At 42.9% G+C, this 17,457-nt stretch overlaps 1 protein-coding gene across 8 annotated transcripts in view; it reads left to right on the forward strand.

The window, feature by feature from the left end:
- The window catches only part of ANO3 (anoctamin 3), a 371,038-nt gene that overhangs the window by 340,778 nt on the left and 12,803 nt on the right, over positions 1 to 17,457 (forward strand). For all 8 annotated transcript variants that reach the window (XM_075927761.2, XM_075927758.2, XM_025185005.3 and 5 more), the window contains 7 exons: positions 1,436 to 1,493; positions 3,199 to 3,296; positions 8,367 to 8,512; positions 8,629 to 8,781; positions 9,657 to 9,804; positions 15,026 to 15,106; positions 16,966 to 17,071. In XM_075927761.2, coding sequence (XP_075783876.1) covers positions 1,436 to 1,493; positions 3,199 to 3,296; positions 8,367 to 8,512; positions 8,629 to 8,781; positions 9,657 to 9,804; positions 15,026 to 15,106; positions 16,966 to 17,071 — 790 coding nt within the window. The remainder of the gene's footprint in view (positions 1 to 1,435; positions 1,494 to 3,198; positions 3,297 to 8,366; positions 8,513 to 8,628; positions 8,782 to 9,656; positions 9,805 to 15,025; positions 15,107 to 16,965; positions 17,072 to 17,457) is intronic.

The raw sequence follows: 17,457 nt of genomic DNA on the forward strand, positions 1-17,457 counted from the left end.
CAGGAGCAGGTGTGCATGAAAATCAAGGTGGTCCACTGAGTCGCCCGACCCTGAGCCCTGAGCTTACAATGGCCGTACTGGGTCAGACCAAAGGTCCATCTAGCCCAGTAGCCTGTCTGCCGACAGCGGCCAACCCTAAGGACCCTGGAGGGGATGGACTGAAGACAGTGACCAAGCCATTTTTCTCGTGCCATCCCTCTCTAGCCTTCCACAAACTTTGGGCAGGGACACCACACCTACCCCCTGGCTAATACCACTCCATGGACCCAACCTCCATCACTTTATCCCACTTCTCTTTAAACTCTGTTCTAGTTCTAGCCTTCACAGCCTCCTGCAGCAAGGAGTTCTACAGGTTGACTATTTGCTTTGTGAAGAACAACTTTCTGTTACTAGTTTGAAGCCTGCTACCCATTCCTTTCCTTTGGTGTCCTCTAGTCCTTCTATTATGGGAACTAATGAAGAACTTTTCTGTATGCACCCTCTCCACCCCACTCGTGCTTTTATAGACCTCTATCCTATCCCCCCTCAGTCTCCTCTTTTCTAAACTGAAAAGTCCCAGTCTCTTTAGCCTCTCTTCATATGGGACCTGTTCCAAACCCCTGATCATTTTAGTTGCCCTCCCCTCTCCCACCCTCTCTCTTCCCCTCTCCCACCTCCTTTTCCCAGTCTCCCCGAGTTTTGTTCAATAAAGAGAGATTCTGTTTTTGAGCCCACGTTTTCTTTATTTTGTACATCAGGAAGAGGGGCTAGGGAAGGGTAAGTGGAAGGAGGTGAGGGCGGAATGGGGTACGAGCCCCTGATGGGGAGGACTGGGCTGGCTCTGCGGGTTTCTGGGGGTGGAAGCTCTCCTGCAGCCTCCCAATTGTCCCCTCTCCCCAGATGGCAGCCTGAGGCAAGTGCAGCCGGGCTGATGGCCGAGTGCTGTGATGTGCCCAGTGTGGGTACTCCAGGCAATCCAAGCCAGGACTGCTTTGCAAGCGGGGCACCCCTGAGAACTGTCTGTCCGGGGTGGGGGTCGGGTCCCTTTAAGCACAGCCCTCGGCTAGCCTGAGACAGCAGCTCCACGCTCTAAGTCCTCATCTGATGCCCTGCCAGCACTGCTTCCGGCCATCCTTAACCTCGGTTCAGGGTCCACTCTGTGTGGACATGCTAGTTCCAATTAGCAAAATGCTAATTCGAACTAGTTTTTTTGTCTGGATGCGTTAGTTCGAATTAGCTAAGTTCGAATTAGCGCTGTAGTGTAGACATACCCTTATACACACCTTCCCCTCCAGAGTCAAGCTTCTTTTAGATCCCATACTTTAGCTCACAGCCTTCAGCCACTTATTTGAACTGTTTATAGTTAACAGGCTTGATCAATGGAGAAATTCAACAATTCTAGCAATATAAAATGTTACTGGAATTTCCATTAAGAAACTAAAATCTCTTTTCTTAGATTCGCAGGCCGTCCAGGAAAATACAACAAACTTTTTAATAGATGGAGACTGGAAGAGGTAAACAATTTATGTCTGCCCGTCTGTCTGTCTGTCTCTCTATATAAAATTCCTACAGGATGACCGAGTCATGTCAGCATGTCACTCATGTCACCCGTGCCCAGCTTCAGGCCATAATTTCCACACACCCCCTCCCTGGAGCTCAGATGCTCTGGGCCCCACCAGCCTTGCACAGGCTACAGAGGCAGCTGTAGCCGGTCTCCCCTCCCCAGCAGCAGGCCCGGGGCTGTCCATGGGTCAACAAAGCAGACCTGGGGCTCAGCCTTCCCTGGCCGCCAGGGGCAAAGCCGGGGCTAGTGCACTGCAGCCTCAGCTGTCCCCACAGCTGGGGCAGGGCAGGGTTAGACCGGGGGGCGGGGAGGAGAGCCGGGGCAGGGGGACGAAAGGGGCTAGGGGTAGAGCCAGGGCTAGTACAGACTGTGCTGGAGGAAAAGAACCAGGGCTAGTGCAGCCTGGTCCTGGCCCACACTAGTGGCCAGGGGGAGAGCCAAGGTTTCCTACCCCCTGAGAGAGGGGGTTTGGCAAGTGTAGCAACAAGGGGGCACAGCCCCCTAGTTCTTTTGTAAAATCTCTACATGCAAAAAGGAAACGCTGGTGTGTGTCTAAGTCCTGGGTCATATTTATTTTTTCATTAAAGTTGTGGTGAGAAAGGTCAGATCTTTTTTTATTTCCATAGCAGAGGATTGGGAACTAAAAAGTGGGACTTCTCTTCTGAGTTCTCAGCTTTGTTGTGCAACCTTGGACTGGAAACTCCCCTCTCCGTAAAAAGGAGGCAGAAATCTACCTTATCTCATTGGCCTGTTAAGAGGTTTAAATCATTAATATTTGTGAGGACCGTGGAGATTCTTAGATAGAAGACACAGTGGGAGTGCAGCTCATTATTGTTGATGGGCTTTTATATCTGAGAGTATTTCTTTAAAAATTGAAGTCAAAGTTTCCAGACTTATGCACATAAAGATGCTAAATTATGCTACCTCCCCTGATTTCAGTGAGAGCTGAGCTTACTCAGCAGCTCTGAAAACTAGAATAATAGAATCCTAGGGCTGGAAGAGACCTCAGCAGGTCATCAAGTCCATTCCCCTGCCCAAAGCAGGACCAACCCCAACTAAATCATCCCAGCCAGGGCTTTGTCAAGTCGAGACTTAAAAATCTCTAGGGATGGAGATTCCACCCCCTCCCTAGGTAACCCATCCCAGTGCTTCACCACCCTCCTAGAGAAATAGTTTTTCCTAATATCCAACCTAGACCTCCCCCACTGTAACTTGAGACCATTGCCCCTAGATCTAGGGATCTTCTATTCAAGTTCCTAGATATTTATTTAGAAGCCTAACTTCCAGTGCCCAGGTCTGAAAAAGTTGGCATCAGTTATTAAATACTATTGATAACTTATTACCTAATTAAAACAAACTTATGTCCAAGTGTCTAAGTTACAACTGTCACCCTTTATGACAAATTAAACCACTCTTAAGTAAACCAAAAGAAAATTATGCACCATAGCCATTTTTCTTAGAAACATCTTTAAACTATAGAGGTAAAAGTCTGCCTTCATTGAACTCCTGTTCATGTCAGGGGACCCAGCATTTCACCTCAGGAATGTAAACATTTCATTTAGGCTGTGCATATAAAAACTAGGGGAATGCAGTTTAAAATATAAAAGTGTTTTAAAAATATACATTAATACATAACTTTTTTCCTTTTCCTTCAGTGTCATCCTAGTGGCTGTTTGATAGATCTCTGCTTGCAAATGGGAGTTATCATGGTTTTAAAACAAATGTGGAATAACTTTATGGAACTGGGTTATCCGTAAGTTCACTCATTGAGAACATTATTTTATTTAAAAAAATATGATCAATCTCTTTGCAGAAGTAGGAGACAAAGAAAAAGTTCAAATGTATATGAGAGAAGATTATGGCTTTTAATTGTGAATCTTAACTAGGTATGCAAAAGTTGTTCCTTAGCATATAGTTGCAAGGGGTAGCATATGTTCACACACATGGGAAATACAGGACACTGAATCATTTGCTTTAAATCTTTTGAACTTCATACAAGCCCCATCCACTGGTTTACTGACATGTGGAAGTGAGTACCAAAGTTTGGATCCATATGTGGATTTCGACATATCTCAAGATTAGATGCTGAGATCTGAAGATTTGATACAGCTCGTTATAGAAACACACAGAGAATTTGGATCTAGATCGGTGCTTTACTAGTGATCAGGAAGATTAATCAGTGTTCCCTATAAGCTGAGCACTGGGACAGCCACCCAGGAGAGATTCAAATGTCACCCAGCTGATTGACAGAACGCCCATAGCAGTATCAAAATACAGGACTATGTAGCACTTTAAAGACTAACAAGATGGTTTATTAGGTGATGAGCTTTCATGGGCCAGACTCACTTCCTCAGATCAAATAGTGGAAGAAAATAGTCACAACCATATATACCAAAGTGTGTGTGTGTGTGTATATATATATATATATATATATATATATATATATATATATATATATATATATATATATATAAAATAAAGCCAAATACAAAGCAGATATCTGCATATATACTTTGGTATATATGGTTGTAACTATTTTCTTCCACTATTTGATCTGAGGAAGTGGGTCTGGCCCACGAAAGCTCATCACCTAATAAACCATCTTGTTAGTCTTTAAAGTGCTACATAGTCCTGTATTTTGTTTCAGCTACACCAGACTAACACGGCTAGATTTCTATCACTATTCTACATAGCAGTATGTGTTTCTAGTGGTGGTGCACATTCGCACATTCCTCAGTGCACATAAAATGTATTCTGCAAATGGATGGAAAAATTAGAGGGAACATTAGGATACAAGTTCTGATTCAAACCCCAAATTTGCAACACAAGCTTTACTCTCATCTCTGTTGCAGCATGTCCATTTTCAAAGCAATTTACACATGCACATGGACTGTAGTACACTGTGAAAGTTATACACAGCTTATTTTGTATTTCTGGAACCGCTTACTCAAGAAGCTGCTAATTTGCACCACAGAGTCCTGTTGTGGCAAACGCATTTTCAAACCCTGTGCACCTAGAACATTTGATTATTAAAATTAGTTCCCTATTTTGGGAAGGAGCATGGTTCCTGAGGAACCCTTTGACCAGATGATAGTAACTTGCATTGTTAATTCTACCCATAATGTGACACAACAATTTTATGGCAGTGTGATAGCTCCACTAATGTTAAGGCAGAACCTGCATTTCCACTTTAACAGGAGTGCAAAAAGATCTGCAAAAATCTTTCTTTTGGACTAATTACTGTTTCAAAATATTTATAGTAGATTGAGCACTGCTTGATTTTTCTCTTGTGGTTTGTGAGGAGTGTATATTGTTTGAGTTTCCTATGACTTTTATATAGAGCCATGTATCCTGGCACCACATTGATCAAGGCTGAACTTACACCAGTTCTTAGCATTAGGTTCTCTTTTATGGGGTTTCCTGATCATAACCTCTTTGATCCGTAGCTCTTAAACCAGAAGCTTTCCTTTCAAAACAATACTTCCAGAAGGATCCCCTGAATAACGCAGGCTGAGAACCGCTAATGTTCCCAACCTACCTTCTCAGAAATCTGCCTAGAGCAGAACTCAAAGGCTATGTCTACACTACAGAGATTTTCCGAAAAAATGGCCAGTTTTCTGAAAAAACTTCACTTACGTCCACACTGCAATCGCTTTCTTTTGAAAAAAATTGAAAGAACAGAGGGGCTTTGTCTACACTGCAGGGTTTTTGCACAAGCAGCTTTTGCGGAAGAGATCTTCTGCAAAAACATCTTGCACAAACGTGTGTCCATCCCTCAAAAGTTCATCACAAAAGCAACGTGCTTTAGCGCAAGAGAGCATCCATACTGCATGGACACACTTGCATAAGAAAGTTCTGATGGCCATTCGTAGAATGGCCATCAGAGCACCTGTGCTCTTTCTGATAGGCTCTTTTTGCACAAGAAACCGCTGTTGAGCGTCCACACTTGAAGAACTCTTGCGCAAAAAGGAGTTATTCCTTGTAGATGGAGGTTTACTTACACCACAAAAAAGCCCTTTTTTCTGCCATTTTACTGTAACTTTTCTTGCGCAAAAACGCGCTTGAAGTATGGACGCTCCATGGGTTTGCGCAAAAATGGTTGTTTTTGTACAAAAATCCTGTATTGTAGCCATAGTCAGGGGTTTTTCCAACACTGGTAAACCTCTTTCTATGAGGAAGAAGCCTTATTCTGAAAGAGCTCTTTCAGAAAAAAGTGTGTGTGGACGGGGAAGAGAGACTTCTTTCGAAAGAAGAGGAAAGAGAAAAAAGCACAGGTGCCCTGGTGGCCACTTCGCCCATAGTAATCACAGCTGAAATGCGAGAAAGAGTCCATTCAGTGTAGATACTATCTGTTGAAATTGCAGATCGCTTTTTCGATGCGCTTTGTCAGTGTGGACGCTCTCTTTTGGAAGAAGTTTTTTCAGAAGGTCTCTTCCAGAAAAGCTTCTTCTGAAAGAAGCCTGCAGTCTAGATGTAGCCAAACTCATGCTTATGTTCAGTTCCGAACTTTACCCTGACAACTTTTTTTTAATATGTTGCTTTCTTCAAAGAGGCAGTGGCTGCCGAACACACAGTTCAGTACCATTCAGGTGATAACTGTTTGGAGCAGATAAGAGCCATAGTTTGAGCCTCAAATGTGCACAAAAAATATGTTCTAACCATAAAATGTTTGTCATGTGATTAGAGAGGAGCCAGCTGTACCGCAACCCAAACCCCATCCAGAGCTTGGTGAGCACGGGCACCCCAGTCTTTTTGGGAAGGCAATGCCTCTCTTTGCCTTTATTACCCACTTCTCAGAGGTAACTTTAAAAGCACACATAAGATAGCACAAAAGTGCAGTTGAGGAAACATAATAATGTGCTGCTCCCCTCTCCTATAGGATGGATGCTGTAAGTAAAGAAAATGAAATTTAAATGATTTAGTCAGCCTAAAATAACTATTTCAGAAGGATTTTCCTTGTTTCCTTCCCCATCAGATGCGGTGAGCTTGTTGTTCCCAGGTAAAACCATCCAATGTTGTTCAGCCATAAAGCTTTAAGGAATACTTGGGCCTTTTGAATTGTTTCATGCTGTTAACATTAATTATCTTTCATACTCTATATTAAACAGCCTGTGCAGCTTCTAGTGCAGTGGTCACCAACCAGTAGATCAGGATCTACTGGTAGATATTGGAACCTTTGACAGGTGATCCTGATAGGTTTGTCTGGGGAGCTATCAAATGCCGGCACTTCATTTGCCCCTCTCAGCACTACTGTGCTGTTCCTCCTTTGTACATTGGAGGAGCCCCTCACCCCTGGGAGCCTCTTTCTTGCTGTGCAGGGCATAGGAAGAAGAGGAAGGGGAACACTGATGTCAAGGTTCCCCTCCCTCCACCCTGTGCCCCATCTCCACAGAGCAGAGGGGGCAGGGATGGAAAGAGTTTGCTGGCCGCTTTTGGGAGTGGTGTAGAGCCAGGATAGGGGTGAGCCTGCCTTAGCCCCCTGCACCACCACCCAGAAGCCACCTGTGGTAAGAAGTGCCCAGTTGGAGCCTGCATTCTAAACCCCAACCCCAGTCCTGAATCCCTCATGCACCTCTGCCCCCACCCTGATAAAAGTGAGCAAGGATGCAGGAGGGGGGGATGGAGTGAGCAGAGGCGGGGTCTTGGGGAAGGGGCGGGAAGGAGGCATGGCAAGAGTATTTGGGTTTGAGGTAGATCCTGGAATGCACTTAAATTCAAAAAGTGATCTCGTGCTTAAAAAGCCGGAGACCACTGTTCTAAAGAGAACAGCTAGGCCAAAATTTTGAACATCTTTAAGACACTGGCAGAATATACTACATTTCTTTTGACACATCAAATTGCATTCCAGAGTTCCAGTGTTGAAACCCTGTCTAAAAAGCTATGTTCACTGTGTGCCAGCAGCCTGATAAAAATATTTGGGGCACTATTCAGTTGCTGCTAAACCTGAAGCACTGAACAGAGCAAAGGTACAGAGGGTATTGGAATTCTTGTCTTCCCAGTTCAGCAGTATCTTAACTTCTTTATCTCACAAATATTTGAGAACAAGTTTCCTCAGTTCAATATTTTCCCTTTCATGTGCACTAGGCATTGCTGGGCATTCATACAAGGCCTTTGTTTATCCTTGGGACCTTTTCAGCAGCAAAAGATAGGAGAAGCCAAAGGATAAACTGGATTTAGAAATGAATAACAGCAGATTGACACAGCTATCAGAAAACACTTTCCAGCACAATCTCTTTTCAGTGAAGTGTGAATGTTGCCTCCCTAAAGTGTGTATTCACGTGACTTCCAAATGAGCATACAGTTGCAGTCTCTGATTTCCCACTGCCCAAGCTGAAATAATACTTAGCACTTGCATAACCCTTTTCATTCAAAAAGCTTTCTACAACCTTTAGCTGATTATTAGTAACTGCTCCCCCATGAAATAACCATTGAACAGCATCATAAGGGCAGGTTACAATCCTTCTTGGAAACATCCTCACTAAAAGAAAAAAACAATATTTTTTTAACAAGTATTCTTTAAAGAAAAAAAGAATGTTTAAAAAAAACTTTAGGTTTGTGCACCAACAACTTCACCCCAGCCTAAGTGCCTAATATTCCATTGAAGTTGAAAGTAAATCTTTAAAATGACGCTTAAGTTGTATGTAAGGTCAGGCTCTCTACTCTAGCTTGAATGTCATTCTCTAAGAATATTGAGAAACGCTCTTGGAAAGTATGCCCACAGCTTGGAACAGTTCAAAATAGCCCTACATTGATATCAGAGAATTCTGTAAATTCTTGAACAAGCATCGGTGATTATACAAGCTCCGTGATCTGTCTAATGTAGGTTACTACAGAACTGGTGGTCACGACGCAAGATCAAGAAAGGAGGCCAGTTATTGGAGCATAAAATTTCACTACCTCAATGGGAAAAAGATTGGAATCTGCAACCCATGAACCTCCACGGCTTAATGGATGAGTACTTAGAAATGGGTGAGTAAATGCAGAGAAATATGCAGTTTTCTTATGGGAATCAGCAGCAGTTCCAAAGTTTTTCCTTTTTTAAACTACACTTATTTCCACTTTCTAACCTTGCAATCTGTTGTTAGTTTTGCAGTTTGGCTTTACCACCATCTTTGTCGCTGCCTTCCCACTGGCACCTCTCCTGGCATTGCTTAACAATATTATAGAAATAAGACTCGATGCTTACAAGTTTGTTACCCAGTGGAGGAGACCTATGCCTGCAAGAGCAACAGATATAGGTAAGAGAGCATAATGATGACACGCAATCTCTACACTACCTGTATGAGCACTACAGGTTTTTCCAAGAAAACTTGAGGAATGTCCACACTGCAATTGCATTCAAAAGAGCAGAGGGGTTTTTGTGGTATTGTTAATCCTCATTCTATGAGGACGAGCTCTTTCGCAAAAAGGCGTGTGTGGATGGCGAAGGGAAAGTTTTTTCAGAAGAAGAGGGAAGGGGGAAAAGCACAGGTGCCCTTGTGGCCATTCTGTGCATAGTAATCACTGCTTACATGCGAGATAGCATCCAGGCAGTCTGGACACTATCATGTCGCTTTTTCAATGCGCTTTTGCAGTGTGGACTCTCTCTTTCGAAAGAAGTTTTTTCTGAGGATCTCTTCTAAAAAAAGCTTTTTGTGCAATAAGCCTGTAGTTTAGATATAGCCTGAGTTATAAAAAAAGGGCCAATAGCCCCTTACATAAGTGTGGCTGTGCATAGGAGACAGTATATGTACCCCCATACTATTAAGCAACATTCACAATAAAAATTTGCTTCCCTTCTGATTTCCATTATAACAATTCTTTGTTTCCTCATCTTCACTCTCTTGAAAAGACTATCCTTTTGGGATTTATATACTTACAAAGTAATCATTTTAAATGGTATCCCAGATTTGGGCATTTGGGATTCACAGATTGGCTCTAAAACTAGAAGGCACCTGTTGCGTGAATCTAGTTCAGACACACAATAATAGTACAATTCTTGGAAAGTTTAACATAACTCCAGTCTGGATCTGAACATAGCTTTTCTGGCACAATCACTGTGTTTCTCAGAAAACCAGAAAAATTGCCTAAAATGAATGTTCTCATTCTTTTGATTGATTCTTCTTTCTTCTAGGTATCTGGTATGGAATCCTTGAAGGAATTGGAGTCCTGGCTGTCATAACTAATGCATTTGTTATTGCAATTACTTCTGACTATATCCCCCGTTTTGTCTATGCATACAAATATGGCCCGTGTACAGATGAAGGATACAGACAGGAAAAGTAATTCAGACATTTTCTACATATTCTCTCTCTCTCTTTCTTTAACTATCTTGCTGCAGAAGTGCATTCCCCCCATTGTTTGCCTTCATACTGTATAATGGATGACTAGTATTTTGTCTTTTATAGTTACATAAACCTGACTGTTACATAGTTTTTCCACAGAGATGTCTACTTAAATATGATCATGATTTTTCTTTTCCAACCCCCTTCACCAAAGTGAAATATAGTGACTGGCTTAAACATGAACAGAGGAGATGAATGGGATAATTGAGACATGCACATAGGCTCATGCACAATTTAAGTACGTAGCAACAAAAATTGATATCTGTAGTGTGTTAGCTCTTTGACCATGCCACATTTAGGCTGAGTCTATACTGCAAACCTCTTTCGCAAGAGGAAATGCAAATAGAGTGCTCTCATTTGCATTTCTTCTTCTGATCCCTTTTGCACAAAAACCTCTTGTGCAAAAGTGAGCCAAGGAGGAAATGCAAATGAGAGTGCGACATATGCGAATGAAAATGGTCCAACTCATATTCAATGGTCCACAATAGTCCGCAGATCGTTTTCAGCAATACTCACTATTTTGTAGTTGTCCAATTGATTTTTCCTTCCTAATTGTAGTACTTTGTGTTTCTTCATTTACGTTCATCTTGTAGATTTCAGAACAATTCTTCAGTTTTTCAAGGTCCTTTTGGATTCTAATCTTGTTTTCAATTACTTGCGACTTCCCAAATTGGCATCATATGTGAATTTTATAAGCCTACTTTCCACTCTGCTATTAAAGTCCTTAATGAAATCATTGAATAGTACTAGATTCAGGATTTATTCCTTTGGAGAGCCCATTAGATACACTCTATCACTTCAACATAGGACTGTGGTTCATCTGTTCCAGTATCTTGTCTTGAGATGGGCCAATCTCAGACACTTCAAAGGAAGGCAATAAGACCCTGTATTGGACAACTGTGGAATAACTTACCCTAAGCAGTTAGTGGCTGGCACATGCCCTGAAGCAGGATGTTTTCATAACCCTGACAAATATTTATTCTGCCTAATGTAATTGTGGTTGTTCTTTTTATTCACACAAACATCTAATTTGTTTCATCTTGACCTTGCAGCAATGAGTACTGCAGGTTAATGAGTAAAGTGTTTATGAATGCCACAAATTAATTACATATCTGTATTCAATGGTGAAGCAGTGTTTTCAGCTTTAACTCCTGACATGATTTTTGGCTTGTTTGGCTGCTCACCACAGTGGGTCATGTAGAGAGAGCCAGTCAAAAATAAGCCCAGGGCAATGAGTGGTTGCAATTCACAACATCATAGAAATTTCCTGTAGTCATTTATTACTGTACTAGCTGGAGTTACCTGGTGTTGCTCGGGAAAGTTGATGTAACTGAGGTGAGGAGCCTGAGGAGAGGGAGGGGGAAGGGAGTTGCATGCCTGCTGCCGCTGCCTGAGCCCGCCCTTTGCTTCCTTGGTCCTCCGCTGTCCTTAGTGAATGACTGTCCCCGCTGCTTCCCCCAGGAAGCCACTTCTCCCCACACTGCCAAACTCCATGCAGCCCCAGGAAGAGGCATCGGTCTCTCATCTCTTCCCTCCCGCAGTCCCTTAAAGCCTTCTCCTGGATGAAAGGTTATCCCATGTGAAGTTTGGGTGTGGTAGCTCTTATAGTGTCCAAGTTATTAGCATACAAACATTCTCCTTTATATATTAGATTTTGAAAATAATGACGTTGAAATTGTCAGGATCCATTATTTTCTCTGTTCTTATAGTGAGAGGAGCTGCACAAGTCAATCTGAGAATTCAGTTCACAGCAGTGATATTTTTTTCTACTGGAATTTATTCTTTAACATTCAGGTTTTAACCTTTGGGAAGGGTTGTTTGGTTCCATCCATCACACATGACAAAAAATAGAAGGGGTGACACTTGGAATGAAAAAGTTGTTTTTTTCACTGATCAGAGTTCACTGTGCTAGTTCACCATTAAAGGGTGCATTAAAAAGGAATGATTAGCTACTAAGTTGTTTATCTTTGTTCCATTTTCATTGCTGGTACCTCACAATTTCTAAAATGCCAGCTGGACACTTGGTTTATAGTTCTTTTGCTTGAAAACTGCACATTCAATAGGTGGTATGTTAATACCAACTTTATAAATAGATTTCATTATTTTATTATGTTTTATAGTTTTGTTTGTGATTTTAAAGATATCACTGATACAACATCAGGGCTGTATCTAGACTGGCAAGTTTTTCCAGAAAATCAGCCGCTTTTCTGGAAAAACTTGCCAGCTGTCTACACTGGCCGCTTGAATTTCCGGAAAAGCACTGACGATCTCATGTAAGATCATCAGTGATTTTCCGGAAATACTATGCTGCTCCAGTTCAGGCAAAAGTCTTTTTCCGAAAGACTTTTGTGCAAAAGGGCCAGTGTAGACAGCACAGTACTGTTTTCCGCAAAAAAGCCCCGATCACAAAAATGGCGACCAAGGCTTTTTTGCAGAAAAGCGCGTCTAGATTGGCCACGGACACTTTTCCGCAAAAAGTGCTTTTGAGGAAAAGCAACCTGCCAATCTAGACGTGCTTTTCCGAAAATGCTTTTAACGGAAAAGTTTTCGGAAAAATCATGCCAGTGTAGACGTAGCCCAGAAGTACATACCCCTTTGTTCCAGGTGAGAAGACTTAGGCGATGTCTAGACTGCAGGCTTCTTTCAGAAGAGACCTTCTGAAAAAACTTCTTCCGAAAAAGAGCGTCCACATTGCCAAAGCACATCAAAAAACTTATCTGCTTTTTCGAAAGATAGCATCCATACTGACTGGATGCTATCTCGCTTTTAAACTGTGATTACTATGAACGGAGTGGCGACCAGGGCACCTGTGCTTTTTCCTCTTTCTCTTCTTCTGAAAGAACTCCCTCTTCTTCCTTCCACACACGCCTTTTTCTGAAAGAGCTCTTTTGGAAAAAGGCTTCTTCCTCGTAGAAAGAGGATTACCAATGACGGAAACCCCCCTCTGTTCTTTCAATTTTCTTTCCAAAGAACGCGATTGCAGTGTGCGCATAATTGAAGTTTTTTCGGAAAAACGGGTGTTTTTCCGAAAAAAACCTCTGTAGCGTAGACATATCCCTATTGTTTTAACTTTGTACCATTCTTTATAGTTTCCTCTTACCTGGTTTCTAATGCATGGTCAAAATGTCCTGCCTCCTTGTCAGTGTCCTCTTTTGCTTTTTTCATCATTGATGGGCGGGGAGGGAGTGAAGTTCAGGTGATGATGAATAGGCTACATTCTGGCCTCACTAGATTTGATAGATAAGCCTCGTAAATTATTTTTGCATTGTATGATACTGTTGATGCTGGTCCATTTGAGGAGGTGACCGCTTGTGAGAAAAGACACTGCTTTCATATTCCTCCCTTCAGAATGCCATTTAATAGGCACTTAATTTTGTTCTTTAAAGCTACAAACCCATCCAATGCACGATGAATTCAGTGGGAATCTTAACCTGGTCCAGTGGCAACTGGACCCTGCTTCACAATGGCAAGCTCCTCATGAAAATTATGCTTTTTAAATTGCCACTTTTCATAGGCATTAGAATGTTCTGTGAGGATGACCACAAACAGGCTGATTTTTTTGTACATATGTTGTAGTGTCTTACTAGGAAAATGATTTTGGAGCTCAGATTAAAGGTCGCTATTTTTTCTTGTTCCTCTTCATCTTTTCTTACATTTGCCTTGCCCTTGAGGCATCATTTCTCAGCCAGACTGATTTAAGTAGGAAGGATAGATTTTCTGAGGAAGAAGAGAGAGCTCGTTAAATTTCTTCAGGGACACCGGGAGCCTTTAATCTTTAGGGGCATCAGTCAGGATTTGTATGTAGGTTCCTTTCACTAATGATCAAAAATTGTTGCCAATAGAAGGCTTTTTGACATGTGTGAAAATCAGTTTGATGCTCTCCATTTTGTTCAGAGTGGTGTGGCAGGGTCAGACCCATTCCTGGGTCCCTGACCCCTGCTCTGGCCACAACCCTATAGTCTCCCTTGCACTTTCTAATGTTTTGGGCTTGTGTCCCTTGGTCAAATGGGCACTGGGATAGATACTCTGGTCAGCCAGTCCTCCTCAGTCACCAGCTGGGCTGCTTGTGGAAGGGAACCCAAACACTCCCTGTTTGAGCCCTCATCTTCCGCATCTGTTCTCTTTCCTTATCAGCTCTCTCTTCCCTCTGCCTCCTCCCAAACTCCTCTTCCACTTCCTTCTTGCCCTCCCCCCAGGGAAGGCTTTTAAAGAGGTCTGTGGCAGTCTGAAGTTAGCTCAGCTGACCCTTAATTAATTTCTATCAGCTCTGTCTCAGCTCCTGATTAACCAGGGCTGCTGCTGTTTTTTTCAGAGCTGCCCCTCTCTCCTTCTAATCAAGCCCTCTCACCTGCCCTGTCATGGTGGGTAAGAGACCAGGTCATAAAAGTCACCATCACGTTAACACTATTTGCCTTTATTGCTGACTGATTCTGCAAGGGCACTGAGCTGCATTTACTCTCTTTATGTGAAGTTATTCCTTGTTCAACAATTTTGCCAGGACACTGCAGAGAACCTTGCTTTGTGAATGACAGTGATGGGTAGCAGGTTTAAAACTAATAAATGAAAGTTCTTCTTCACACAGCGCGTAGTCAACCTGTGGAACTCCTTGCCAGAGGAGGCTGTGAAGGCTAGGACAATGACAGAGTTTAAAGAGAAGCTAGATAATTTCATGGAGGTTAGGTCCTTAAAAGCCTATTAGCCAGGGGATAGAAATGGTGTCCCTGGCCTCTGTTTGTCAGAGACTGGAGAAGGATGGCAGGAGACAAATCGCTTGATCATTGTCTTCGATCCACCCCCTCTGCGGCACCTGGTGCTGGCCACTGTTGGCAGACAGGCTACTGGGCTAGATGGACCTTTGGTCTGACCCAGTACAGCCATTCTTGTGTTCTTATGTGCCTAATGGTTGGGACAATAATGAAAGTCGGCATCCAACTCTTTTTGGAAGCACAAAATTCATTTGAAAAAATTAGCATGAGGATTTATGCCTGAAACATCCATTGACTTTATGGGACTCTTTCAGCTAAAAACCTCGCCACTACAAATAAAAGCTGATTTGAAAGGCATACCAAAATGCATGAGAGAACCATTTTGCATGCACAGTCTATGATAAATAGTTGCTGTTTGCAGAAAATATTTTTATTGTGTCTTTTCCTTTCAGATGTTTACAGGGATATGTCAACAGTAGTTTATCAGTATTTGATTTGAATGAGCTTGGTATGGGATATTCTGGATACTGCAGGTATGTGTTACAAGCACAATTTGTTTATCTCTATATATAGTAAAACCTATGCTATCCGGCATTTAACTAGCTGGAAAACTTTAGAAACCAGCAAATTTCCAAATTGGGAAAAAACTTGTTAAAAGCAAAAAGCCAAAAAAAAAAAAAAAAGGAAACTGGTGCTTTCAGCCAGGCCGTTCCTCAGGCGCTACCCCCACCCCTGCCAGACATGTGTGCAGCACATACCTGGAGGAGGGGTGAACTGGCACTCAGGCTGCCTGACGCCAGGCTGCATCCCACCTACTCCACCCTCATGTCTCGTGGCCACCCAGCCCACCCCTGTGCCTCCTGGCCTCCTCCCACAGCTCCCAGCAGCCCGGCACACCCATGGCTAGTGGCCGCCCTGGCACTTCCCTCCCACTCCGCAGGCCAGCCCCCTCACAGCTTCTCCCTCCTCCCCCCCGGCAGGCTGCCCCTGCCATCTCTGCCCCCCTCACCAGGCCACAACCTGCCCACCCCCATAGCTCGTGGTCCCCCCCAGCAGGCCACAATCTGGCCCCCGCACCACGCCCGTCCCCCTCCTGTAGGCCCCGCCCGCGCCTGCCACCCCCCTCCCCATCAAATACCCGGAATTTTTAGAAAACCAGCATGACCTAATACCCGGGCGTGCCGGCTAACACAGGTTTTACTGTAAAATGTTCCTTGTTCTTTAAAAGTACAGGTTGAAACTCTGTAGTCTAGCCCAATCAAGTCCGGTGACATCCATGGTCCGGCATGATTTTAGCCACATGTCTACTTATCATGGGTGTCGCCAAGTTACCTGCAGTCCCATAAAGTTCACAACCACCAATCCTGGCTGTCAATATTCTGTGCTGTTATTTAGCCCTAATTTACTCCCATCTTCCAAGAGCCCATAAGCAGTGGCAGTATTGGTAATGCTGCTAGGCAACATTGACCTCCTGAGGTTCAGCAAATCCAGCCCAGGATTTGCTGTCAGTGGGAGTTGTGCAGACAGCATGAGTACAGTGTATGCGGCAGAGAGCCACAATGCAGGCTGAAGTGAACTTTTCCCTTCCATTTAAAAAAAAGCTATGAAAAGCATTTGCAACAAAATTTGTACAAATGAAACTCATACAGTTTCAGCTTTACTAGAACTTGACACTTAGGCTACATCTAGACTGCAAGCCTCTTTCGAAAGAGCGTCTAGACTGTAACCAGTACTTTCGAAAAAGCAAGCCGCTTTTTCAAAAGAGAGCATCCAGGCAGTCTGGATGCTCTCTTTCGAAAAAGCAAGTTTGCATTACATAACACCTTTTTTCGAAAGAGCACTTTCCTCGTTATTCCTCGTGAAATGAGAAGTACCGCCGTCGAAAGAAAAGCCACATTATTTCGATTTAATTTCGAAAGAACGCGGCTGTAGTCTAGACACAGCCTTAGTTGAGGCTGGTAAAGACATTCCAGAAGTGAATTGAAGGAACGTAGGCCTAGTTAGGAAGAGATTCACTCGAGCTTAAAACTCCAATCAATCTGAAGGATTCTGCTGTATCAAAGTGAAAGACAATGCTTGTCTGACTCCTTTTAAATAAAAGCACTAGGTAAAGCCAGCCCTATTCAGTACTCACATGCTCTGTGAATCATTTTCAGATTTTTTTATTGAATTGCTCCAGCAGTATGTTCATAGTTACCATACGTCCTTAAGCATTTTATATTTAGAATGAATAATTTTCATTCCTTTATTCCTCATTCTCTGGTCATATTCTAAACCCACATAGCATTCTGGTGACTCTTCATTCCAGCAACTGCATAATAATGTGTTGATAAGAGCATGTGCAGGGGTTCAGGAGTGTTCTTACCAAAGGACGTTTTTCTTTGTATTACAGATATCGAGACTATAGAGCACCACCCTGGAGTTCGGCTCCTTATGAGTTCACCTTGCAATTCTGGCATGTCTTAGCGGCACGTCTGGCTTTCATTATAGTGTTTGAGGTTAGTCCCAGATTAGGAGAGAAATGCTGCTACTACTGCTGTTCTAACTTTGTAAAGGCCTAAGTGAGATATCCTTCTATCGTCCCATAAACAAAGTACTGGTTAGTATTATAAACTATGTGATTACACCTAATGCTGTATGGAGACAACGAGGAGCTAGATGTACTAGAAAATGCCAGTGCTGGTCAGTTGCCTCCTTCTGGGAAACCGAGTTGAGAAAGTTTGCACAAATTTTACAGCTTGTTTCTAGAGCCTCATTTCCTCTGTCTAAACTCATCTGGCATTTGGATGTCAGTCAAATCTACACGAAGCTAGAGGAAAAGGAGGAATGAGTCTTAAATGTGCATTAAGCTCTGTTATTTATAACTTAGGTTTGTTTTTAGGAA

This window comes from Pelodiscus sinensis, chromosome 5 (assembly GCF_052426305.1).
Source record: "Pelodiscus sinensis isolate ZL-2025 chromosome 5, ASM5242630v1, whole genome shotgun sequence".
Classification (NCBI taxonomy): Eukaryota; Metazoa; Chordata; order Testudines; family Trionychidae; genus Pelodiscus; species Pelodiscus sinensis.